This window comes from Pan troglodytes, chromosome 11, assembly GCF_028858775.2.
Source record: "Pan troglodytes isolate AG18354 chromosome 11, NHGRI_mPanTro3-v2.0_pri, whole genome shotgun sequence".
Taxonomy (NCBI): domain Eukaryota; kingdom Metazoa; phylum Chordata; class Mammalia; order Primates; family Hominidae; genus Pan; species Pan troglodytes.
In genome coordinates, this window is record NC_072409.2 from 5,811,212 (window position 1) to 5,838,343 (window position 27,132).

The 27,132-nt window shown below is 44.1% G+C and overlaps 1 protein-coding gene across 12 annotated transcripts in view; it reads left to right on the forward strand.

Moving 5' to 3' along the window:
- Positions 1–27,132, forward strand: part of DDX31 (DEAD-box helicase 31) — a 141,663-nt gene that overhangs the window by 18,909 nt on the left and 95,622 nt on the right. For 6 of the 12 annotated variants that reach the window (XM_063788111.1, XM_024345947.3, XM_001168526.8 and 3 more), the window contains 10 exons: positions 516–557; positions 1,333–1,397; positions 3,085–3,204; positions 3,346–3,452; positions 4,584–4,819; positions 5,571–5,747; positions 9,581–9,640; positions 19,547–19,597; positions 21,234–21,373; positions 25,893–25,974. In XM_063788111.1, coding sequence (XP_063644181.1) covers positions 516–557; positions 1,333–1,397; positions 3,085–3,204; positions 3,346–3,452; positions 4,584–4,819; positions 5,571–5,747; positions 9,581–9,640; positions 19,547–19,597; positions 21,234–21,373; positions 25,893–25,974 — 1,080 coding nt within the window. Of the gene's footprint in view, positions 1–515; positions 558–1,332; positions 1,398–3,084; positions 3,205–3,345; positions 3,453–4,583; positions 4,820–5,570; positions 5,748–6,941; positions 7,194–9,580; positions 9,641–13,283; positions 13,790–19,546; positions 19,598–21,233; positions 21,374–25,892; positions 25,975–27,132 lie in introns of those variants that run through there. The other 6 variants (XR_010148803.1, XR_682462.3, XR_010148805.1 and 3 more) reach the window with 5 other exon arrangements.

Genomic DNA, 27,132 nt, shown 5'->3' on the forward strand with positions numbered 1-27,132 from the left:
GATATAAACTTGAGGAGCGACCATCTCCCAGGCTTCAGATATCCTGGCACAGTTGTAGAATACAGTCATCGCTCCTTGAGAGCGAAGTTCCCAGAGGCTACCCAGTTGCATCACTATTGTGGTTTACTCTGCGTACATATTATATTCTTTCTCTTTCTAAGGAGAGTCAAATTCAGGTTACTTTGTTTCATTCTCTTACGTTTTTGTGCACCACAGACTTGAACTTCTCTGTGTGGCACTCTGGGAATTTGAGCCAGCAGAGGGAGCACAAAACACTATTTTTGTGTATGTCCAAGAAATAGACGTGTTGTCTTTACCCTCTTTGCCCAAACTGACAGGTTGCAGAACCAGTCTAAGAACAAGGTATATTAGATTCTGTGTATAGGATTTTTTTTCTTCTTAAATCTTAACTTGAGGTCCAAGTTTGGATCCTAATCACATTAAATTGTCTTTAAAAAAAAAAAAAAAAAAGAAGGGATCCTGTTCATCATCTATAACTTTTAAAATTTTTACAGCTAGCTCTACAAAGCTTTGACACTGTCCAGAAACTGCTTAAGGTAAGGCAAACCATGAGTTCCATTTCATCTTGCTTGCTGACTTTGAGGAAGGATTTAATATACTACAGTCTATTCTTTATTTTCAAAGAGATAAGAATTATTTCCTTTTGCCTGGATATCTCTGCTCTCTCTAGGTAGTTTGTAGGTTTTTACTGATCTAAACCTACCAATTTCTAGCTTAGCTGAATTATCAGTGACTCCTGGTGCATAAAGTCCTACAATTTGTTCATCATAGTCACTAGCAAGCCACATACAGAAATTCACAGGTACAGCCTGACGGTGATCCAGTAGAAAGCAGCTTAGCTGCAAGTAGGGTTTGTTTAAGAAAGGAGAGTGAAGGCTTCAGAATCAAAACCAGCCAGCTCACCAAATTGGATCATGAATTGATCCATCCTTTCTTTTATTAGGGGTGGAGAGTAGGGAAGGGTGTTGCTTGGGTTTTATCTTAACCCCAAAAATGGCAATAGACTTACTGACATGTGTTTTCAGTTCAGGCTCTGTGGGAAAAGAAAGGCAAGCTACTTGAATGATTTAAGAAGCTCACATTTCTCTCTCACTGTGGTAGAAGCTAGTTATATACCTATAATTCAAGTTACTGCTGATAGTGAACATGGGTGTAGCAATGCCTAGGAATTGTGTCTGCACAATAACACCTTATACAATGAGAAGCACCAGTTCTCTCCCATGCCTTGTTTAAGGAAAGGGAATTTGGAATCAATGTCTGATGTTAGTAAAGGGGGCTTTGCACTGACTGTGGTCTGCTGTCTTTCTGTAGCCTTTCACCTGGATTGTGCCTGGAGTGTTAATGGGAGGAGAGAAGAGAAAATCAGAAAAGGCCAGGTAGGAAGAGGTTTGTTGGTTGTTGTTTCCTTCTTGAATGTGTTCTGCCTTCCTATTCAGTAAGGCTGGGTCCTTCTAAACCTGCTGAGAGCTTTGTCTCAGGCTCTGCTTCCTAGTCCTGGTACACAGGGACAGATTGAGTCAGTGGGGAGCGGTCACCTCTAGACGGTGCTGTTTTTTAAAATATTAAACCTACAAACAGGTTTCCTTCTGATGTTGCTAGTAACAGTGCTGTCACCTTCTTAACTCCCACCTACCCAATGCTCTATAGCATCCCTGGTTTAGTATACATCCACCTGCATGCCACTCATTTTTGTGGACATTAAGAATTTGGGGTTTTTGTTGTTTGCTTTTACAAAAACAAGATCATTCACTTATATAATGCTTTGTAACTTGCTTTTTACAACCGAATATGTTTATTCCTTTCTTTATTAGGATTTGTAATGGGTGTCAGTTGAAAATCGTTGCAACAAGTAAATCTCAAATTGTCTTCATTCTTTTGAAAACATTTTTATTGTATTATAGCTTAATAATCAGTACTCAATAATGATGCATGTAGTCTATAACTGAGGAGTAAATATGAAACCTGAAACCTCAAAGCATTGGTTAGGATTCGACTCAGCTGTGAATAACAACAATAATAACAAATAACAGTGGCACAAACAATATACAAGTTTTATTTTTCTTTCACATTTAAGAAATCTGACAGAGCCAGTCCAAGGCTGGCCCGGTGCTCCAGTGTCGGGGACCAAGCTCTTTCTGTCTTTTTGTGCCACTGTGGAAGGATTCCATTTTTAAGATTACCTCATAGTCTTAGATAGTTGCAGGCACTCCAACCATTGCATCTAATTTCTTGGCAACAGGTGGAGAGATGCTCATACCTGCTCCCTCTGAAGGTGCTTGTGTGATTGGCATGTTCCCTTTACCTTTTATCCCATTGCTAAAACAAACATGACTATACTTAACTGCAAGGGAAGCCTGAAACTATATCCAGCTACGCTGGGTGCAGTGGCTCATGTCTGTAATCCTAGCGCTTAGGGAGGCCAAGGCAGGAGGATGACTTAAGACCAGGAGTTTGAGACCAGCCTAGGCAACATAGCGAGACCCCCATCTCTACAAAGAAAAAAAAAATGTGCTAAAAATTGGAAGGTTTTATTACGGTGGACTGACAGGAAAATGGTTGTCTGGGGAATGAGAAATTAGATTTATTGTATATAACCCATGGGACAAAGCTGAGCCCCGTTGAATGGAAGTTACATAAAGGGCTTAGCATAAGAAAAAAGTGTCCTAGCTATTGGAGCACATTGGCATGGGATCACTTGCTCAGATACTAGATTCCCTGGCACAGAAACCTTCGAGAACAGGCTAGACTACAATCTCTTTGGAAGGTTCTAGAGAGGATTTATGAGTCAGATAAAGAGCATTGGATTATGTAGTTATGACCCCTTTCAAAGTTAAAGTTTTATGATTTTAATGTAATTCCAGATCTTAACAATTGCATTTCACAGTACAGGGAAAGACTCAAGCACAGCTTTCTACCCAGTTTTTATGTTTTGTCATGATTTCAGGCTATGGCACGTTTGCACTGTACATGAAATGAGTCTGTCTATTTTGCCTTTTTCCTGTGTTTTCTACTGGCGTAGCCCTGTTTGATTTACTTTCTTTTATGATATATAATTTTAAACAGACTCCGCAAAGGAATAAATATCCTTATCTCAACTCCTGGACGCCTGGTGGATCATATAAAATCCACAAAGAACATTCATTTTAGTCGGCTGCGGTGGTTGGTGTTTGATGAAGCAGACAGGTGAGCCTCGTCCCAGGATGATGACAGGTAGAAGAGAAGGGCTGTTTCTGCTCTCCTTGTTGCAACTTCTGTAGCCCCTTAGACCACATTTGCTCTTCATATAATTGAAAATTTCTTTTTTTTTTTTTTTTACAATCACAGAATCTTGGATTTGGGTTTTGAAAAGGACATCACAGTGATACTTAATGCTGTAAATGCTGAATGCCAAAAACGACAGAATGTCTTGCTATCAGCGACACTCACAGAAGGTGAGTTGAAAAGAAGTGATGGGTCCTTCTTTGTTCTTAATGAAGAGGAAGGACCTAGATTTAACCTGGGTTGTTTGCTGCAGTGATTCTCAACCTCAGGGAGGTGGGGGGCAGGGAGAGAGCTGTCCTTAGAAGACTGCCTTTTCAAACTCTATGTTCTACACTCCCAGCTTCCCTCTGCAAGTCATCCAAAACAGATATGTTCCCCAGGGCATGGGGAAAGGGAGAAAGGGCAGGGATGAGGACGAGAAAAGACTGGCTGCTATTGGCTTGGTGGTTTCATGAGGTTTTTGTGCACTTGCAACCCATGGAGAGCAGGGCCCTTGCACTGAAGATGATGACCTCTTATCTGAGTGCATTTTTAATGTAATCACTCTTCCTCCTATAGAGCTATTAAACTTAAAAAATATATCAATGAAGCTCTCCTCTGTCTTCCATCCATGTGAGATGGAAATTCTTAGCTCTCTTTTTTATCACTGGGAACATGAAGGCTTGGAAAAGTTGTATCACTCTACCAGATCCACCCCACACAGTGAGTCATTGACCAGCAGTGCAGCTTTCACGTTTTTGTGTCTGGTTTCCTTGATTTACTAGGCCACATTATGATGTGCATGTACCAGATGCCATGCATGTGGTCCCTCACAGTTCCCCATGTTCTAATTTTTGAGGGATGATTCATGAAAAAGGGATTCTGTGGTCAAGAAAGTTTGAGAAATGCCCCACATCCCTCCCTTGGATATTCTCAGGGCACATTAACACAATAAAGGCCCTGAGAGGGCTGCTTATAGCAAAAACGCTTTTGTGAAACCTTTGAAATCCAAGATTTGCCATAACTTACTTGACCAAAGAACCCTTTTGGGAGGTGGGGGTGGGCGCAGTATCTGTTGCTATCTTTTGGACGCTGTTCCATAGGTGAGTGTTTATAGAATGGCTATGGAAAGATACGTTGGTAGATCTCCCTGCAACACACACGTTGGCACTAGGGCGGATCAGTGCTGGGACTTGGTGATACCCATGGGGTAACATACGTAGTCCTAACATACATGGGTGGGTGCTGTATGGGGGTACGCTTTTGTGACCAGTTTCACGGTGTGTTTGTTGTCTGCTTTGCCCTTCTTACTTTTATCCAAGGTGTAACGCGGCTAGCTGATATCAGTTTGCATGATCCAGTCAGTATTTCTGTCCTGGACAAGAGCCATGACCAGTTGAACCCAAAGGACAAAGCGGTCCAGGAGGTCTGTCCTCCACCAGCTGGCGACGAGCTGGACAGCTTTGCAATACCAGAGAGTCTCAAGCAGCATGTGACTGTGGTTCCCAGCAAACTGAGGCTTGTCTGCCTAGCGGCCTTCATCCTTCAGAAATGCAAGGTGGGACTGTGGGCTAGAGCCGACTTGATTCAGGGAAGAAAGGCCTGCTTTCTTGTGTTAAGCCATTGGGAGCAATGAGTTGAGACACCAAAAATCAGAGGTTTTCCAACTTACGTCTGCATTCCGGATGCAGACTTTGATATACATCCTTTCAGTCAGGTTTTAGGATTATGGTAAAAACTCAGAGGTCAATGATAGCCATGATGTTCAGCTTGAAATGTCCTCGATACCTTTCCTGGGACTGATATTAGGAACATCACAGGTGGCAGGAACAGCTGGATGTGAGGCAGACATAGGGGCTTGTGCTCATGTTTCTCCGAGAGTCCTGGCATTTGTGTATTTATTTACTAGATTTCTGCGCTGACTCTGAGATGTGAGAAAATAGTAAGTGGAAGGGCTTAAGGGTGAAGATTTTCTGCATATGTAGGGTCTCAGCCAGGTAGTGTTGCAAGTGGCAAGCCCTGGGCGAATAAAGGGAACGGAGCTCCCACACAGCTGTGCTCCCAGGTGTGTTTATTTTTGTCAGATAAGGGAAACCTGTTTGAAATGATAGCTGTGTCGTTTTCCTCCCCTGCATTCTTTGTAGAGTGGAGTATCACTGTTCTTGTTTTTGTTTTTTTAAATAATTCAAAGATAGTCACCTTTATTTCCAAATGGGGGTCAGCATGACTGTATAGTTCAGAGAAATATTCGTTTTGGCGTCACCTAATCTTAAAATATGTCGGTTTTGCCTCCCTTTGTATCGATGTAGTTTGAGAAAGACCAGAAGATGGTTGTCTTTTTCTCAAGTTGCGAGCTGGTGGAGTTCCACTACAGCCTCTTCCTACAGACCCTGCTGAGCAGCTCAGGGGCGCCGGCATCAGGGCAGTTGCCATCTGCCTCCATGCGATTAAAATTCCTACGGCTGCATGGCGGCATGGAGCAGGAGGTAAGCACTGATCTCCCTGTGCAGCGACAGCACTGCGGCCCCACATGGAGATGGGGGCGAACCTGAGTCCGGCAAACCTGGTCTTTAGGCTCAGCAATGGCTACGACCCTTGCACACTCCACTGGGCAAGTCAAGAATGAGACGAAAATGGGTGACCCACTGAAACTAGAGGGGATCACACTGCTGGATTGATGGGGGCAAGGGGAGTCTATTGTTCCCATTTGCTTTTGCTCTGGGAGCTGGTCTCTTCCACCCGAGAGAGCTCACAGGCCCCGACTTGGCCTGAATCTACCTCAACCAGCTGTTAAGGCAACAGAGTACCACTAAGTAGCTGGCACCAGGGAAGGGTTTTGCCTTTTTAGTACCCAGTGTGTAATTAGGGCTTGATGTCTTCAAATTAAGAGCATTAATGGAGCTAAATTGTGGATCCCATATGGTACTGCTGAGCACGGCTGCTGTCATTGTCAACAAGACACAGCGCTGCACTCAGAACACTTTCGGTTGGGAGAGGGTACCGTGAACCAAAGGGGCTTCGGGTTCCCAGTTCTTTCTCGGCACAGAGTAAGATTTCTGTTCAGGAAGAAGAATACAACATTTCCCCTATTTTAGGGACTTAGCTATGTGAGTCGCATTCCTCCACTCTTAACTAGGCCGTTTGTTATGGAGTCGGGGTGGAATGTGGGAGTGAGATATACTCACTGGAATTGGGAAAGAAAGGACGAGCAAGACTCGGAAATAGGAGCCATTTTGCCCTAGAGGAGAGGTTACCGGGCAGCTTCAAAAATTAGAAAGTGAGAAAGAAAACTAGAAATCAGAATGAGATTTGACTTGAGCCAGCTTAAAAGATCATAACATTTTTAGAGCTCTAAAAGGGACACTAGAGGTTTGACACGATCCTAAACAAGTCCAGCCTCTCTTTGCTTTTGCTCTTTTGTTTTAATAATTAAGTAAATAGAGGCCCAGAAAAGCGAACTTGTTCAAGGTCACTCAAAGACACGGGTTATTTGCCACAAGATTATATAGAAATCCCTGAATATTCCAGCCCTTGTGCATTAGGTAAACTCTTGGTCTTTACCTTTGGATCCCTGATTCAATCAAAGTTGTTGGTTTTATTTATTTAATACCATTAATGGTTTGGGGTTTTGTTTTTGTTTTAAGCTTTGTTTACTAATCCTGTGAATCCGTTTTTACCAGAGGCATTCTGCGGCGTCGATCCAAGCGTGGTTGGGGGGAGCTGGGTATGGACTCAGAATGGTCCAGGAATTTGCTGTAATAGATCACACACAAGAGTCTATAGCTTCATTATACAGAGGCTGTTCATCTCACGTTGTAACAGGGGAGTAGTCTAGCGTGCTGTTTATAGCTGTGCCCTCTGGGGGCACCCTGCTTGTGGTCTTGTCCTGGCTGTCACTTGCTGGCTGTGTAATCTCAGGTAAATATTTAACCTCTCTGTGACTTAGTTTCCATGTCTGTAAAATGGGGATGATAATTGTACTTCCTTTAAGGTTGGCCGAGTTAATGCAGACAAAGCCCTCCGTACAGGGCCTAGCACACAGGAAGTGCTCAGTAGATGTTAAGCGCCTTTATTACTATTGTTTTTATCTGTCTTTCAGGAATAGTTCTTTTTTTATAGTTTAAAAGTTGTTTTTTTATAGTTAAAATTGAGTTTTTATAGTTTAAAAAGGAGAATGTCTGTGTAGTATTTAGCCTTTGCAGTGGAAGACAGGAGGTTATAGTATCCCTGTGTTTTCTTTTGTAAGTATTAGGGGTGAGTTTCTTGTTCCAGGCTAAGCTGAAACAGTCCCACTTAAATTTTCCTGACTTATTACCCTGGCCACTGTCCTACAAGGCCTTAGCATGGTCTCCTTAGATGGTTGACATGGTTCTAAAAAAGTTTACGAGCATTGGATAGACGTTACTATTTGCATGGTAGTTGTGATGAAAGTCTAGAGTTTGGTAGGTTTTTTTTTTTTTCTTACCCCAAATCTGAATACATCATAACTAGTCTTTAAGGTGTTTCATAAGCTTTTATGAACTTTCTGATTTTTTTCTGATTTTGATTCTACGATGCAGCCATTAAAAATGATCGTTTATAAAGACCGTGCAGCAGACTGGACAAATGGATCTGTCCTTTTGAGGGTCTGAGCACTGACTCCGGAACACAGCTCCCTGGGTTCGGATATCATTCCGGCCCTTTACCAGGTGTGCGTGTCCTTTGGGCAAGTTCCTTAACCTGTCTGTGCCTCAGTTTTTTTCTTCTGGAAAATGGGGGTGATGATAGTACTTACACATAGGGTTGTTGTGAGGATTAGCAAAGTTCAGACGTGTGAGGTCTGGTACATGGTGGGCACTCGATGAATGTTTGTTGTTTGTATGTCTTTATCCAGTGTACTCAGTGAGGTGTGCCCCGGGCTTCCAGCCATGGACAAAATCTACACACAGGAAAGACCAGAAAGACATGCCACAGCACATAGTGACTGTGCCAAAGCGGCAGAGACTTTACTTTTTTCCAGATTTTGAGTAGTTTGGTTCTATTTCTTTGTATTTGCTGCTGACAGGTGAATGTGACCAACTCAAGTGCATTGAGCTTCATGACTGAAGAGCACTCAGAATGCGCCGTTTCAGGCTCATACTGAAAGCATGCTAAGATGCTCACCTTTTGGTCCAGCGAGTCTGTTTCTAGGAATTTAACCTAAGGGAGTAATTAAGAATCTACACAGTGACTTATTTATAGAGATGTTGATCACAGCATTGATTGCAATATTAAAAAATCAGCAGGGCGAGGTGGCTCACGCCTGTAATCCTAGCACTTTGGGAGGCTGAGGCTGGTGAGTTGCTTGAGCTCAGGCGTTCGAGACCAGCCTGAGCAGCATGGCAAAACCTCGTCTCTTCAGAAAATACAAAAATTAGCCACGCATTGTGTGTATGCCTGTAGTCCCAGCTACTCAGGAGGCCAAGGTGGGAGGATCACTTGAGCCAGGGAGGTGGAGGTTATAGTGAGCTGAGATTGTGCAGTGAGCCTGGGTGACAAAATGAGACCCTGTCTCAAAAAAAAAAAAAATCAGAGACAACCTTAATTGCCATAATACAACATTGGTCACATAAATAATGGTGCATCCATTTAGCTGAATACTGTTTCACCACAGCAGATGACCTGGTCTTTGGATACTTATTGGCATGAAGAGATGTTCATATTCTGTTGCTATATAAGAGCATGTTAATAGTATAAATAGTAGGATGCCATTTTTTTTTTTGGAAAGCTGCATATTTGGTTATGTTATGCATAAAATGGAGACTCGGGAAACGTCAAGGTGTCCCTGGTGGTAGTGGGGGTTTGCCTTGAGTGGTATTATATTTTCTTCCTCTAATGTAAATATATTTTCTCTCCAATTAAAATACATAGTTTTATAAATATCTAATCTTTTAAAAAAACTGCCTGTAGAGAAGGTTGGTTATTCTTTATTCCTTCAGAGCACTTGTAGGAGAATGTTTAGAATAAATTGCACGCAGGCTTGGAGCCCTGCATGCAGTAACTTGTGCCTTCCTGTTCTTGTTTTTGGCCATTCCTGGAGAGTGTGCCTGCCCTGGTAGCGTCTCACAAAAATGCACCCTCAAAGCGCCTGCTACTTGGCTGTAGCCTCAAGTCCGGTCCTGTAAGTACAGGGTCATCTTAGAAGATGTAAAGAATCCGCTTCTTCCTCTTTCCTGGCAAACCTCTCTGTGCTTGAAAATAGCTCTAGCAGTAGGAGACGGAGAGAGCTAGGGAGATGTAAGCCTACCTTGCTGGAGTTTGTCTCTGAGTTGTAAGGCTCTATTTTTCCTTGTTTTTGTAGGAAAGAACAGCAGTGTTTCAGGAATTTTCACACTCCAGAAGAGGCGTCCTTCTTTGCACGGTACGTATCCTCCTGTGTTCCATGCGAAGGCTGATACATTTCTGTGATGGCTGTGTAATCTTTCGTCTCTTGACAGTTTGTCCTGTGGTCAGTCCTACAGGGCCCAGGAACACTAGGGGCCCCTTGGTGGGGCTGGCCTCTTTGCACCTCTTTCTTGTTACCTGACAGGGCCGCAGATAGCCAGCCACCACCGTGCAGAAGACTTGGCAATTTGCTCACTAATAGTGGCAGCTGTTGGTCTGAAAATGTGTGAATCTTGGAGATTTCTATCCACCAAAAACTTGTAAATTACAGCTATCGGGAGTAATTAGAGCTGAGAAAGTCTTTCCACAACAAAATGACTCTGCTTGCCTCTGCTCACCTTTTCTTAAAGGAAAATCGGTGCATTTGGGCCGATTTTATTTGCTGCTGTCTCCGACTATCATTTGTCCTGTGATTTCAGGGCCAGCTCCCTCAGCCTCAGGCTCTGCAGTCCGGGATAGCTGCCTCCTCCAGCACAACATTGACCTTTTAAACTCATGCCTCTTGTGCTCTTTTGAGATTAAAAACTCAAACCTTCAGTGTTCTCTACCCCCAGGCTGGGGATTCACTTTACCGTAGTTGTTGCTATCTCCAAAGATTAAAATGCCTTCTCTGTTCCATCTTGGATGATGTAACTTAATCCCCAGCTGGTTATTGGAGAAGTCCCTATATACACAGTAATGAAATTGTACCATAAATTTAGTCAATCCAGTGAACAAGTGCTGGGTAGAAACAAAGATACTAAGCTGTTTGAATGCCCATCTAGGCCACATTTGATGCAATTACTTTTTAAGGAACTTGTATTCCATATTCAGTATTAAAGGCAATGGAGACTTTTCTGTCTAAGTGTAGAGTCTCTGTATGAGTGCAGCATGGTTTCTTGTGTGTTTATATATGTGTGCTTATCTGCAAGAGGGGGCTTATTGGTAACCTGCTTATCACAGTGTCATTTCTTGTGTGTGAGGCAAACAGTGGCTCTGCAGACACTCATTCAGACCTGAGAGCTGTAACCATGGAATACTTGCCTCCTGAGGAGATCTGTGTCTGACCAAGTCCTTCCCTTTATGAGGCCCATCCACGAGTCAGATGCTCGAGCTTGTTCTAAAGCCATCTTTATGCGTGGTCTCTAGTGAAGATTAATTCCAAATAATCTACTTAATAAAGAAATTTGTTGGGCCAGGTGTGGTGGTTCATGCCTACCAGCCCACCACTTTGGGAGGCCGAGGTGGGAGGATTGCTTGAGCCCAGGAGTTCACGACCAGCCTGAGCAACAATATAGCAAGACCCCGTCTCTACAAAAAATATTAAGGAATAAAAATTAGCCAGGCATGGTGGCACGTGCCCGTAGTTCCAACTACTCAGGAGGCTGAGTCGGGAGGATCACTTGAGCCCAGAAGGTTGAGGCTACAGTGAGCTGTGATTGCACCACTGCATTCCAGCCTGAGCAACAAAGCGAGACCTTGTCTCAAAAGAAAAAAAGCGGGGGAAAGAAATTTGTCAAAAATCCTTATTATATCTAACAATACTTTGTGGAACCTGACCCCTATTTGTCTCTTTTCACCCTACTCCCCCTTGCTCCCTACCCTTCAGCAAAACAGTCCCCTCTTTCAGTCCTGGAATGTATCATCTGGCTTTTTCTAGCTTTGGGGCCTTGATTCATGCTAGTCCCTCTGCCTGGAACACTACCATGATTTTGACTAAACCATCTTTAGGTCTCCCCTTAAATTTTATGTCTTCAGAGAAATGAAACTCAGAAGCCCCCCCATTCTTCCCCATGGGGCTGTCCCAATGCACCCTACGTTTCTTCACCGTAATGATCATCCCGCCTGGTCTGCGTGCCTTCCCAGCCGGTCGTAAGCATCATGAAGACAAGGACTGTGATTTGTTTGCATTTCTATCCCAGTGTCTAGCACAGAGCAGGCATGCAGTAGGTGCTTGGTTTTGTAGATCAAATTGGGGGCGCTAGACAGGGCCCAAGAAACTCGATGTTAAGAGCTACCAGTGTGTGTGTTTTTCTAAAGACAGAGATTAATAGACTTGCTCACTGGGAATAAGTTTTTCATTCATCTGGTGTTATCTGAGAAGTGAATGTTCTGGACTGTGAATATTGAAATAGAAAGCAGTAGGAACCTTTGGGGTGGAGTTTGGGTTATGATAGGAACAGAATATTTTATCTTTGACCCATAACATGCTGGATTTATCCCTCAGAAATTGTTGAGTCTCCTAGTATGCAAACACTTTACAGACATGAGTGAGCTGTAAGCCTTAAAGAAAACTCCAGGTATCTGAAGTTCTGTTGTTTGTATTTTTAGTAGCTCTGCGTGGAAGAAAAGATTATTCTTTCTGAAATAGTTAATATAATTCTCAGTGAGGTCAAAAGCATACAATCACTTTCCTTGTTCTGTCTGGCTGATGATACCTGCAGGCACGTGGTATCAGCTAGACAAAGAATGCCATTGTCTTGGCAAAGCACAGTACCTCCCAGCCCTCTGCGCCCTGCCAGTCCCAGGTGCCACATGGAAAGAGAACTCTCCCTCGCCCACAGCCTGATTTCTCTAAAGCCCTCAGTCTTTGTTCATTTTCTAGTCCAGGTCACTCCAGCATGCCGATATTCTGGGGACTCTCTTTGCTGTGTAGTGAAGATGACTGGAGAAGAGCTGGGTGGGGTTCATTTCTCTCGGTTGCTGGGCCAGAACAGGAGGGCCGGTTCCCAGTCGTGGGAAGTTCTTCACTTCCTCTCGGTGTTCCTGGCTCTTCTGCCATGCTTGTTTGCTCTAGCTGACGCTTCTAGCATATGAGAGCTGCGGGGCGAGTGGGACACACACGCTGTAATAGATCATGCCTGGGTCGGGGGAGATGCTGCCACTCTGCGTCCTTTTAAGCAGCCTGTTGCTTGCCAGGCTATCTGAACACTCTCCAGGAGCCTCCTTGGTGTTAATGAGGAACGAGGGCCACTTCAGGACGAGACAGATGGAGAACTGGCTTCTTTTGATAAAGAGGAATCGTGTTGTTAATCGTTATGTGGGGATTTTCCCCCCTTTATACTGTGCCTTTTGCCATTTTAATTTATCATCCTGAGATCCTTTTAACAAGGCCAGAATGAATGTCTTTATGAAAATTTGGAAATAGCAATGTGCTCACACAGAAGTTCACAATTACGCTGTTTCCTTCATGGTTAAAAAGTCCCCCACCCCATTTTCCTTCCTGCTAGGAACAGTTAAGGGTGCATGTGTGTGTTTCATTTCATTTTCATTATAAACATCTCAAAAGCAGGGACCTTTTTAATTTCATGCAGCTCTCAAGTCCTGATAATGTGGCTTTGTGTAATGTGGCTGTTCAGTAAAGGTGTGACTATGGTAAGATGGAGTCTAGGCAAAGCATAGCTGGGGGCAAAAGAAATCAGTTTGTGAAAGACGAGGAGTCCTCACACATTCACAATGTAATTTCGTGTCTTCTGGAAAACTAGATCTAAGAAAAAGCCAAGTTAAATAGGAAGTAGGGATGAGCAAGAAGGAGTCATTGGAAGTTCAAAGCCCACTTTCCCAAGTGGAATTAAGCAATCAAAGGGATCAGATATCAGACACTGGATTATCTGCAAAATGTTATTTCCTCCTACTTACAGTGAAGAACTCACCCTAAGCCAGAGGAAAGGAACCTTGCTTTTAATACCATCATTATGTTGACGAGTTGATAAAGAAGAAGTACCACCGAATGGCCGGAAAATGGAGTTTCCAAGCCACCTGATTTTAAGGCTGACACTAGGTTTTCTGTTGGTCTCCGGTGGCTGTCCTTGATTGTCCCTGGATGGAGTGCAGTCACCTTTTTCCCAGAAAGGAAAGATACCTGCAGCCTGCCCTGGGCGCCAACTGTCCCTTGGCGTCCTCCTTGGCTGTCCGGCGCGTGCATTTCTTTTTCAGAAGATGCACCTAAATCACCTGTGCTGCTTTCCTCCACCTTCTCCGTATTTTTTTCCGCCTGAAGCATACTGTTCTGTCTGTGCAGTTCTTAATTTCCTCTCCTCCTGGGAAATTTCCACCGTGCCAGGAGGCTAGGAGACAAAGGAGATACGGCTGTGAAGAGTCACAGTGTCAGTTCTGTGTCCCAAATAAATGTAGACTTTCGTGCTTTTCTCTGGGGTATGCTTTTTAGGTAAAGTATATCTTTTTCGTTTTATTTTGTTTTGTTAATGGAAAGATCATTTGGAGATTGTTTGCTGTTTACTCAGTTACGCTAACTCATGTTGCCAGTTTTTTGGCGGCTCCAGCCAAGATCTCTCGCCTCTGACAGCTTCTGCACTCTCTCCTTCCTCCTCTGATTACGCAGCCCAATCTGTCACCCGGACAACGGGGGCCTGGACCCTGCTGATGGCTTTCCACACACGGCAATAATGACTTTTGGCAGGCCGGGAAGGCGTCAGAGGCGAGTGTGCTGCGTCCCTTCTCAGAGAGACGGCAGGCCCCCTCTCCCTGTTAGTAAAAGCACTTTGTGAGGTTCTTGGGTAAATAAATGAGTCATTTTAATCCAACTGACAGGCTGGCACCTGAGCAAGCTGCCTTCCATCTGTACTCCTAGGTCTCATGGAGGCAGCCAATTGTCAGGCCCAGGGCCTTCAAGGCCTCACCGTTGAGTGTCTTTCAGAACTGACTTTAGCAATTCTTTTGCTCGAATTAGCTTAAAGGAATAAAATGAAGCTACATCTAAGTTCTAAGAGCAGACAGAACAGAATCCTCTGCCGAGTCTTGGTGGGTCATGATCTCCTGTTGATCTGATGTAGCTGGCTGACTGTGCTCCAGGGAGATGGAGCCTCTGCTGTTTCCCTGGGACCTCTCCCTGGGTGGGGCGGGGGCAGAGAATGAGATATGATGGAGGAGGAGAGTACAGAGACATTGAAATCACTTCTCTGCCTAATTGCCGTGATACCAGTTCTTACTTCACCAGGATAAGTGAGATTTACAGAGTCTCAGAATACTGAGATTTATAGGTCTGAAGATATTTGTCATATACGTGGTCTCATTTGATCTTAGCAACAACCTCATGACGTACATAGCATGGTTCTCCCAGCCATTTTATAGGCGGGGCAGCTGAGGCTCAGCTTGCCAAACTGACCCACGCAGATTGGACAGCCCCTAAGTGGGACTGGAGCAAGCAGTCCAGTTCTCTCTTCCTAGACTAGGACTTGCCTTTCTTTCTCCTTATTCACTGTGGTAGCCTAAAGAAATGGCTGAGTTAAATCTGGGGGAGAGAAAACAAGGAGTATTGGGCAGTGGCTGGCTGTCAGTGAGGTTCCCCCAACAAACGCATTAGTGGGAGACCGGAAGATTGTGTCTTAGCCTGTTGTCTAGAGCTAGGTCACCCAAGTAGGAAATAGAGCCTTGAAGACACAATGACAGGCTGCTGGCGCCCTTCATCACTCACTGTTGCGCTGTGTTTGGACTCACAGTGAGTTTCATGAACGTCACACGTTATTTTAGAGTCTTTAGAGTCTTAGTGTTTGCTGGTTGAATTTACTAAGCCAATGAGCATTAAATTTTTACAAGGCACGTCTGTGAAGCTCAAGCAGCCCGTGCCTACATGGATCTCCCACTGCAGTGCACTTAAAGACAAGAAATCAGTTCTTCACAAGAGCTTTGCAGATGTAAGAACTCATCAGTGTTTCTAAAAACATAAACTGTAGTTGGTGTAGAAAGTGGCTCCCGCTCCCCTTTAGATAGAGAACATCCTAAATTGTGTTCTCAAAGGCATCAGCTCTGCAACATCAGCCTTCAGCTTCCAGAGCCTGTGGGAGCTGTCTGAAAACACTTTGTGGGTGGTTGACACACTTTTAGTGCATTTAACTTCTGCTTACACACTTATAAATGCAGCCTAGCCAGCATTCAAAGGAAACCTGCAAATCTCAGGTACGAGTGAAGGCAGACAAATCCTGAGGTACCCTCAGTGGCCCTTCTGGGGGAGTGATGGTGGGGTGGTGTCTCCCTCAAGTCCTGCCTCTGACGCTGGGGGAAGCAGGAGTGTGTTTCTTTTCTCTTTCTTCTTCTCTTTTTTTTTTGAGACAGAGTTTTGCTCTTGTTGCCCAGGCTGGAGTGCAACGGCGCAATCTTGGCTCACTGCACCCTCCACCTCCCGGGTTCAAGCAGTTCTCCTGCCTCTGTCTCCGAAGTAGCTGGGACTACAGGCATGCACCACCATGCCTGGCTAATTTTGTGTTTTTAGTAGAGATGGGGTTCACCATGTTGGTCAAGCTGGTCTCGAACTCCTGACCTCAGGTGATTCACCCACCTCGGCCCCCCAAAGTGCTGGGATTATAGGTGTGAGCCACTGCGCCCACCGGGAGTGTGTTTCTTATAGAAATTTCGCATAGTATTATTGTTTTTCAAAAAAGCTATGTACAGGCCAGGCACGGTGGCTCACACCTGTAATCCTAGCACTTTGGGAGGCCGAGGCGGGCAGATCATGAGGTCCAGGAGATCGAGACTACTGCACTCCAGCCTGGGCGACAGAGCGAGACTCCATCTCAAAAAAAAAAAAAAAAAAAAAAGCTACGTACATATGAATCCTTTGTGATACTTAACAGTGGGTTGGGGGTGGGCTGTTTTTACAAAAGTATCCCAGAGCTGTGAAATGGAAGGAAGCAATGATAGACTTAAAGAGTCATCAAGGTAACAGTACAGACAAGGGCCATCAGTAAATGCTAAAAGCCTTGGGTGAAAGGTTTTAGGAAACAGGACCGTGCTATTCGCGTGGTCTCAAAGTGTAACTCCCCAGTTACTTACTCATTACGAAGGAGAAAGTCACCTTCTCAACAGAGGGACCCGTACAGGACAGACTGCCCCGGTGTGTTTCCCGACATGGAACCATGGGAAGCACACACCACCCTGAGATTGTTTGTGCCAGAAAGCCTAACCGCAACCTTACCATGAGGAAGCAGTTAGACAAATCCAGTTGTCCGATGTCCTCAGGAACATTTTGATGTTCTTAAAAAATGACAGACATCGAAAAACTAAGTCAGTCAATCAAAGGCAGGGGTGTGGTTCCAAACTAAGGAAGTCTACAGAGACACAATGGAGTGCGTGACCTACCATCTGATCCTAGTTTAGGAAAGAAAAACAACTGTAAGAGGCATCTTAAGGCGTGGTGGCTCATGCCTGTAATCCCAACGCTTTGGGAGGCTGGGATGGGGGGATCGCTTGAGCCCAGGAGTTTAAGACCAGCCTGGGCAGAAAGAATCTAGATTAGCTGGGTGTGGCGGAGCTTACCTCTGGTCGTCCAGCTACTCAGGAGGTCGAGGCCAGAGCATCACTTGAACCCAGGAGGTTGAGGCTGCGGTGAGCAGTGATTGTGCCACTGCACTCCAGCCTGGGCAGCAGAATGAGACCCCATGTTTAAAAAAAAAAAAAAAAAAAAGACATCTTAGGTACAGTTGGAGAATTTGAATATGGACTGTTTATTAGAAAATGCTATTCAGCATTAAATTTCTGAGGTGTGATAATGGTGGTGTGGTTATGTAGATCAGTGTCCTTTTACTTAGGAGGTATGTGTTAAAGTATTTAGGGTTAAATTGTCATGATGTTTGCAACCTACTTTCAGATGGTTCAGAAAAATGTGCTTGCATATGTGTGTGTGTGCGTGGGCATGCGTAGATAGAACACAGATGGGCCAAAGACTGGTGGTGGCAGAATCTAGGTAAAGGAGTTACATCTGTATCTCCTTCATCTAGATTGTACTAGTCTTTTAACTTTTCTGTAGGTTTAAATTTTTCTAAATAAAAATTGTAGGGGAAATGATAAGAATTCATTGTTAAAGCCAAACACAAAGAGAAAAGTAAAAATCCCCCTAGATCCCTCTGTCCAGAGATAACCACAGTTGGTGGTTTTGTGAGCCTCTATCATGGTATTGGTTCTCCATCTGCCTATTTAATGTGTTTTGGGTGTCGTTACTCCTCCTTTATTTAACTTTTTTGTGTAAGAAACCAGATCATTTGTCTTTTAGAATAACCTACATTCAGGATTTGGCTAATTGTGTCCTCACGGTGTTCAACATGTTCCTCTTTCCCATACTTCCTGTAAACTAGTGGTTGGATCTAGAGACTTGATTAGATTTAGGTTCTAGGTTTCAGGTTTTATTTTGTTTGGCGAGAATATGTCATAAGTGATACTCTGTGTTTCCTATAGTGACAGCTGTTTATCTTTTTAAATTATGCCAATACACTTTGGTCTGAGTCAAAAGTATCAAAGTTCATTAAAGGAAGTGTAGCTTCCATCTTTATCCTGTCCTTCCTCTTCTTTTCCTCCCCTGGCGATAACTGTTTTTTTAAGCTTTGGGGGTTCTTCCCACCATTATTTCCTACTGAAATATGAGCAAATATGTTTATATTTTCCCAACTTCTTACACAAGCATACTAGACACACTCAAAATATATCCTAGAGTCTCCATATCCGTATATAGAAATCTTTGTTCTTTTTATAGCTGTATAGTACTCTGTTATGTGAGATATTGCTGTATTTTATTGAACCTGTCTTCTGCTGGTTGACAGTTTTTTTCTAGATCTACAATTATATATAGTGCTGAAATGAATGGCCTCATGCCTATATCATTTTGTATTTTTGTCAGTGTATCTTTTTTTGTGTGGACTTTTAGAAGTGATACTGCTCTGGGTCAAGAGCAAATGCACATGTAATTTTGCTAGATACTACCAAATTCCCTGCCATAGGGATTCCCACCAGCAGCATATGAGGGACATGGGATCATTTTTGATGGTGGAATGCGGTATAATATAATACGGCCTTGAAAAAGCAAAGCAGACCTGGATTCGAGGATTATTTCCACTTCCCAGCTGTGTGTCCCCGAACAAAATACTTTATCTCTCTTAACTTTGGTTTTGTCATCTGTCAGATGGGGGTAATAGTTGTTTTGAGGATTAGTCAAGATAACGCAGGTAAAGGTCTCAGCGCAGTGTGTGATGGGTAGTAAGTGTTCAGTAAATGTTGGCTGGGACACTCTTGTTACGACTGTTATTCTTGAAGAATGAATGCTGAGTACAGATGTATGCTAAAGTCAGGGAAATTCCCACTTTCTAGTCTGCTAGAATGGTGAGAGACTAGAGAGAGTAGAGAATTTTTGCTCTTTGGGTGGTGACTAGTTGAAAAGATACATAAAATTAAAAAATAAATCTCCATTGCTTTTATAGTTTTTCAGCTATCTAGCTAAATCTTTGAAGCGATTAATGGGCTTGGCCTGTATTCTAATCCAGCTACCTGAAGAGATGGGGGTAGGGGATTACTAGATCCTTGCTGCTCTCTGAGGCCAGAAAGCAAAATCCTAAGTAAATACTTTGCACTTCACTCCCACAGCGAATGCCTTGAGGGGAAATGTTCCAGAACACACCTCAAGGCCAGCTTGTTAGGCGTTGCTCATGGTTGTGGGCGGGGGTGATAATCCATGAATGTGTTCCTCAAGTGGTTTTTCAGATAAAATGTAAATCAATAAAACATGCTAGAAGAGTTCAGAGTTCTTTACATTACACAACTGATAATTACTGTTTAAGTTCCTAGGCTAACCTGTGGATTCTTTTAGCAAAGGGTGTTGTGACTCCCTCATCAATGGGTTCTGTAGAATTTGCCCCTAAATCAGAATTTTTAACCACAAGAGGACTGCAGTAGGTCCCTGAGCCCCCTGAAGTTGTATGCAGGACTGTGTGTGTGTGTGTGTGTGTGTGTGTGTGTGTGTGTGTGTGTGTGTGTGTGTACTGGGCATATACGTGTATGCCCGAATGTGCATGTACTGTGGGCGGGTGAACTCTCAGAGTTTGCATTAAATTATCAAACATATCCAGGACCCCAGAAAGGTTCAGAAACTCAGTGTTAAACCATATTCTTTTCTTTGTTAAAGGATGTTGCAGCTCGGGGCTTAGATCTCCCTCAAGTCACGTGGATTGTTCAGGTAATTTTTTAGTTGTTAAGGTGTAAGCTTTAGGCAGGAATATATGATCATGAGTAGATGCATTGGCTTTAAGTAGAATAATTATTATTATCCTCTTGGGTGTTGCCCTGGTAACCAGGCAGCAAACCAGCCTTATCTGTTCAATTCCCCTGACATCTTTCCTTAACCCAGCCCACCTCACCACTGCAGCAAAACAGCCAGAATGTGCGTTCACGAGAGGGAGGTGGCAGGCTCTCCTGCTTCTAGACTAATTCGTGTCACAAACCAAAATTTCAACAACCTGAAAATAATGGGAATTACCTCGGTCCCTGGGAGGCCTCATTGTGTCCAGAAGGAGATGGCTCAGCTGTCCGAGAGCCGTGTCCGTGTACATTGACCTGCAGGGAGCAATTAAGTTCCTGACAGCATCTTACACATACCTCTAGCCTTAGACGCTTTGCCAGAGGGTACAGGTGTTAGCACTAGAGTCTGGTGGTTTTAGTTTTGTTTTTTCTTTTCATTAGTCTACAGAATGGTATTTTTAAGCCCTTTTGTGTCGGGGCTGGGGGACGTGCCCTGTTGACGTGAGTCATGGTTTATTCACATTTTAGTGGGATTGCATGCCTGTCACTGGCCAGGATGTCTGATCTGCTCACTGCAGATGATCACTTTAGAACTGGAGGCATTGTGTCTTCTTTCCTGCTGGCCACAGAGTGAACTGAAGATAAGGCAATGACAATTTTAATGTACGGGAGGCCAGACATACAGAATTGATCATTTAGAGCTTATATTGTGAATATTGATTCATTTAATATGCCTAGCCTCCCATACATTATATTGACCTTGGCCTTCATCTCTCTGATACGTGTAGCATCAAAGGGAAAAAAAAGGGAAGAATGAGTGGATGGTCAATTAGCTTTAATGATGACAAAGTTATTGCCAAAGAAAACATACAATGCTTTGCATTATCCATCGTAGTGAGTGATAGAGTCTGCTCTTTTCTCTGAGTTGGCAGTGCTCTCCGTGCAAGCAGAAGCATGTCCCTACCTGCAGGGAACCTGCCCCTCACCTGCCCGCATTCTGTAGAATGGCCGTCATTCTGAAGGACTGAGTGGGGCTGCTGCAGGCTGGTGGGGACCAGCTCCTGGGGCCTGCTCCTGGTGGCCTGGCATCAGAGGTAGACCCTGCCCACAGAGCAGGGAGCCCCTTCATCCTTACACCCTCCAGTGTCCTCTGGACACCTCACCCTGTGGCCTTGTCTACCAAGGAAGTAGGCCAAGGTCATGTGGTCATCCTGGAGAAATTTACCCCCACCTGCCTACATTTCACCTCATCCAGTCACCACAGTGAAAAGATGCAAATAAGAAAATGAAGAGACCTGTGGAGAAGTAAAATTAAAAAGGAGATACTGGGATGAGAAGACGTCTCGTTTATCGGAAACTTGGCCACTGTTCACATTTGCTTGTCGGAGCCTTGTTATTTCCAATGAAGCCAGGAGTTTCAGGGTTGGGTGACTTCTCCTTGTGATTGTGTTAGGGTAACCATAGCACCAGGATTTAATTCTTGGGATACCTGGAGGCAGGTGAGGAGTATTGCACTTCCAATTAATGGCAGTCCCGTGATCTATGAATGCCTTCATTTTTGTTACCCTTTTTAGTACAACGCTCCATCTTCACCTGCAGAATACATCCACCGGATTGGAAGAACCGCCCGGATTGGCTGCCATGGGAGCAGCCTGCTCATTTTGGCTCCTTCGGAGGCAGAATATGTCAACTCGTTGGCTTCTCACAAAATCAAGTGAGTCAGAAACCTGAATGGGGTTTCGGCTGGTCTCACCTAATTAACTTTCTGTCGCTTTTTACAGTGAATGGGCCTTGTAAGCTGACGAAGAGCCATTAACCCTTGTGATCCCTAAATGAGTCCCAGAATAGCCAGTGGCAAAAACTAAAACCTTTAATATCCTCAGCACATGACAGTTTTCATTGCGTTGCCAGACTAAGTCATAGGACGATGTGTTGTACTTGGTTTTCTTTTAGAGAGCTGCGTTTCGTTTCTCCTGCTGCAAGATAAGTGTGCACCATCTTCGCAGCTTCTGAAAGGCCTCTTATTCACAACTTTTATTTCTTGCAATTAATGGTTTGTATCTTCAAAGTTGATTTGTCTTTTAAAGAAATAATGCTTTTTACTCATCACACAATTTCCCTCCCCCAGGAAGATGAACCCAGGGGAAATGATTTTGAGGCAGTTGAAATCCACACTACACTCACAGCCAGGACATTCAGCTGCCATCTTGTGTGTCACAGTTGAGCACCTCATACCTCTGCGTAAAGCCCTGGATTCTAGACCTGGTGTGCCATGAGCACACAGCCCAGCTCGCTGTAAATGGGATAGTCTTATTTCTTTTTCCTTGCCCAGCCCTGTGTTTTATGTAAAACATCAAATAAAACTGCAACACTTTTCTCCCCTAAAGTACAGTGCTAGAAAAAAGCACTACATTCTTCATTGGAATGAAAACATCCTAGCAGGCAGCCTGGGGGCCTGTTGTGGGGTGCAGCCCACTCAGTTGCAGGAGCCGTGTGTGGCTGTCCCCACCACACCTGCCCCGTCTCCCATCCGCAGAACTCTGCCTCTCATGCTAGTAAGACTTTTCAAAACTCTTTCAAGGTTGTTAGTGTGAACACTTACGGACTGAGGCTCATTCAGAAAACATGCTGTGTGTCCTTCAGTGTTGGGGGAGGCAGGAAACTACTCCTGGTTGTAATGTCAGGGGGGCCAAAATAATAGTTTGGGTTTTCCTTTCTTCAGTGTGTTCTTTATCTTAACACAATCTGTCAGTTGAAAGAGTGGTTTTTATTTGTTAAGGAAGATGTGCATATTGTATCTTATTAGTGAAAGAAGTCTCATATAGATCAGTCAGTCACTTTTCACCCAGCGCTGCTTCTCCGGCTGAGTTCTGAGCTCCCTCAGCTGGTGGCTGGCTGGCCTCTCTTTGCTGCCCTTTCAGCATCGAGGCTGACACCCACCAGGCAGGTATACCAGGAACCCTGGGGAAGGTAAAATGCAAGCCCGCTGGCGCAGCCAGTTTCCTTTTCCTCCCTGACCCTGTTCTCACAGGCTGGGAGCCCGTCATAATGCTGCTGGTGGCTGCTTTTCTCTGTCATAGGAATTTGTGTACATGCAGAAAGCATCTTCAGAATTTTGTGTTGTAACCCCACAATAGAAAATGTAGTCACCACACCATAATAGCCTGTCAGTCGCTCCACACTTCTTTTCCTCTTCCTTCCATTCTAGAGCTACAAATTCCATTTTCCCATTCCTTCCTGGCCGCAGCTCTCTGGATGTTCCCCCATGCTCGTTCACTTTAACATGACCTCTTCCTAAGAAAAATGAGTGACAGCAGTTGCAGAGCCCAGTGATAATTGTCTAATGCCAGAGTTAACAGCAGAGGGGCCTCTCTCTGCTCTCTTCATTTTTCTCTAATAACACATTCAAGTAGATTGCTATGAAGGGCTCAGATATAGAGCTAAAATTGAGAAGGGAAAACAGTGATTAGCAAAGGCACGAAGTATTAGGGAGTCAGGTATATTTTAAAGACATAACAAATACCATCATCTGCTGTGATGATCTTGTCTGGAAAAAATAGTGTGCCCGCATTTACGTGACTCCCTTTTTAATCCCGCATTAGAAAGGAGACAACTCAGTGATAACGCCACCTCTTCTGAAAGGAGGAAGTGTAGGTCTTTTGGGGAGGAAGTCTGCAGGGTGGTGGAAGAGCATTTGCGTGAGGAGGGAGGGTCCTTGCATGAGCCCCACTTCACTGGCGTCGGCTCTGAAAACTCACTTGTGAGGGGCCTGGGCCTGGACTGCTGCTGCCTCGTGGGCGCACTGTAATCAACTTAAACAGACATCAGAATCTGGGTTATTACGTTGCAGTCATGCATTGTTCTTCCCAATTTCTGTTTGAGGAAAGGCCCTACATTGGCTGTTTCTATACATGAACTGTTTCTTTGACTTAATGCAAAACAGCAACAACGACAACAACAAAACCCCTATTAACTAGTTGCAAAGTGCACAGTGGGAAGAAGCAGACTGGAAAGTTTCTAGAATCCAAAAGGTCGACTCCTAAATATTTTTTGAGGAGGAAGCATGTGCATGTTTTGTGCCTGAGAACATGAGAGAGCCAGGCAGAGGGGCGTTGGGAGGGCTGAGGCACCACAGGGCAGATTGGAGAAGGCAGGCCGAGGCTCTCGGCAGCAAGGGCCAGCACGACAAATGGCTGCCCGCCTTCCTAGACCGAGCGCTGCGGTGCTCGCCCTGGCAGTTGAATGGAGCAGACAGGGCAAGAGACAGGTTCCTGGGCCATTGCCACCTCTGTCTAGATGCTCAGAACTTTGCTTCTGCATTCTTTTGACTTCTTTATATTTGTCAACTTCTTAACTTTTTTCTGCCTCCCCTTTAAATGTGTTTCTAATGAAAATCATCATTGGTTTATTAAAATGTAAATGCTTCATCAAAATGTGTATTTCTTAGATCAGGCATAAGACAGTTCCCTGAATTTATTTATTTATCCATCTCGTTTCGTACTAAGGTGAGGTGATTCAGATCTGTTGATGGACCCATAAATAATCATAGTAGATTTGCTTTGTTCCTCAGAAGCAGCAATTTCTTAGGAAGAGGAAGAAGGCCCTTTTAAACTGTAAATCACTCCCGTTCCCTCTCAGCTCCTGTTTGCTTAGGGTGTGTGGTTCCCCGACGTCGCCATGTGGACACAGCATATGAGCCACACTCTGGCTGGAATATCAGCACACGCATTTGAGAACACTGCCTTTCTGTTCTGTGGCATATTTAGCTTTTTCTGTTCCTGACTGCAAACGGCATTACTCTTTTCTTTCTGCTTCAAGATTTGACTCCAAAGTCTTGCATTTCTTTTATTTTTGTGTTTTTCCTCTTTTTTTCTCAAGAAAAAAGTGATGAATAGAAGCAAATCAGACCAAGAAAAAGATGGGACTGGGCTCTGTTTTCACCTTCCCTCGGGGTGCCAGGCACAAATGAGAGGCGAGTTCAATACCCATGCATTGCTCTCTCCTATGAAAAATAGATTTCCCATGAAGTCAGGGCACTCTCCCTCTGACTCCTGCCCTTTCAGAGCATGCTCTGCCTCCTCTGGTTGACTCTTTGCTGCTGTAAAAAGGCTTCACTCATCCATAGGGCTGTGAGTTGGCAGCAGAGAGAAGATGCTGAGGGGTGAGGGCTGGGGGTGTGCAGGGAGATGACACATTTCAGGTAAATCGCTGTCAGAGACGTGGCATTTTCATTCATAGCCTTGTCAGAGTAACCTTTGGGTGAAAGGGGGAGAATTGTCTTCTCCCACCTAAGAGAGTGCCATTCATGTTTTAATTTGCTGTTACATTTTCAAAAAAAAAAAAGAGCATACAACAAAATCATTTGTCTTCTTATGATCTGTTTCCCCCTCAGAGCTCCTTCTCTTTCTGTTTCTCTTTCTCCCTGGGAAGTATCCTTTCAGCAGCTCACGTTTCTTCCTTCATCTCTGACACGCAAGTCTCTCTTTGCTCCCTACATTCAAATGCTGTGGCCTTGCAGTCGATTGGATGAAGCAGAGGCTTTCCAGACTCCACCGCTAGGCAGGTCTGACTGTTGTGTTCTGGCTCCTTGTGGCTTCTGTTCCTGAGTGAAGGCCAAGCTCTTGTCTCAGTGCTTGGCACACAGCTCCGGCTTCGTTAGAGATCCTTTGGTCTTCACCCATCAGTAATTAAGAGATGGGGGAGTGAAGTTCCTCCAGGGTAGAAGAAGAAAGGCCAGTGCTGCTGGGACAGGGCTTTGTGCCCTCGTTACCCTCACAGGGGTGTTTACCCCACAGTGGAGGATGTTTGGCCACCCTTTTCTTCCTTTTTTTTTTTTTCTTCCTCTTCAGTATAAACTAAAGAGACCAAAATGCTTCTATTTCATCATCATCTGCTCAAATCAAGGGAGTGGATCAGTGAGTGGGCACACTTATTTGGTATTCAAGATTTATTAAGAAATAATGACATAATCTCTATTAAGGAAATTCTAAATGTAGCCTATTTTAAATTCATCAGAGAGGAAAGAAATTGTCAGGAATATCATCCTGTCCCTTTAATATCATAGAGGTCCCTTTCTCAATTCCTAAGGGTTTAGGAAAATATTTCCTTTCCTAGGAAGGTGTCACTTCTACTTCATGTCTAATTAGCTCAAGAATAGGCCAGTTTTGTGCATCAAGGTCTTGGGTGTTTTTGAAAGAGCAAAAAGTTACCTTGCTGTGCCCTTCCTTTTACAGCGTTTCTGAGATTAAGATGGAAGATATTTTGTGTGTTCTGACAAGAGATGATTGTTTTAAAGGGAAACGATGGGGAGCCCAGGTGAGTTTTGTTATTTATTGTGCTCGCTGCCAACAGATGTGACTCACTTGATTTGGGGTAGTAGAGACTTTGTGTATGGGTTACTTCCTCTGTCAAGCAATACATTTATTTTAAGAACCATGAACATTAGATGAGGCCAAATCTTGATTGTTTTTTTTTTTTTTCCTCGTCTTTGCTTCTGGATGCGTTTGCCACTCTCATCTAGCGAGTGGGCTACGGTCCATTCTGGAAGCCTGCCAGACAGCAGCAGGCTCCCCAGAAAGGAGGTCCAGGCCAGAATGAGTCTGGAGGCAGTGCCACACGCTCAGCCCCGGTGGTCCCTGTCCAGATTCTCAGCAAGGACGGCTGCCTAGACCTGCCTATCCCAGACAGCATGGAAGAAATAAGTATCTCTGTGTCTCCTTTCAGACACAGTTAGTTCATCCATTTTTTAATGTGTGTGTGCTATCCACAGAGGAAGAGTAAAGTTGAGATCATTAAGAAGAAAAATTTTTATTATCCATGCAGTTCCATATGGAGATTCTGAGCAGGTGCAGGCAGCCCTGGACACCCTTTCCTGCTCCTTCTCTTAAGGCTGCACCCGACTAGACCATTATTCCCTCACCCCACCCCACCCCCTTACTCAGTATTCCCGTGTGTGGGTGCAGTGTTGCTATATGTAATTTTGTCTATGAGATATTAATCACTTGAATATTTTACATTTGTTTTTGTATGCCTGAGGATGGACTGGAAAATCAGGGCCAGATAGATCAAGCTTAAGAGTTTCTTTCATGCTTTAGCATGTGCCTGTATTTGGATCATTATTCTCCCTGAGCAGGGAGGGACCCCGTTTCACTGAGCCTGACTTAAATTCTCTTGTTTTAGAGAGCATCTAAGGAAATGTATGTAATACCAGGAGAGGAGATAGCCATAGCCTCTATTAGCAAAGTGTGTGTTCCCAACCTAGGACTGTGCTACATTCTTTATGTGCATGGTCCCATTTAATCTTATAGCAATCCGAGAAGTTGGTGATGGCCCCAATTTATAGATGAGGAAACTGAGACTTAGAGAGGCAAAGGAACTTTCACAGGGGCACACTAATATGCTTTAGTCATTCTGGGATTTGAAGTCTTAACTTCAAAGCACATATATTTAACTGTATACCAATATGCCTTTATT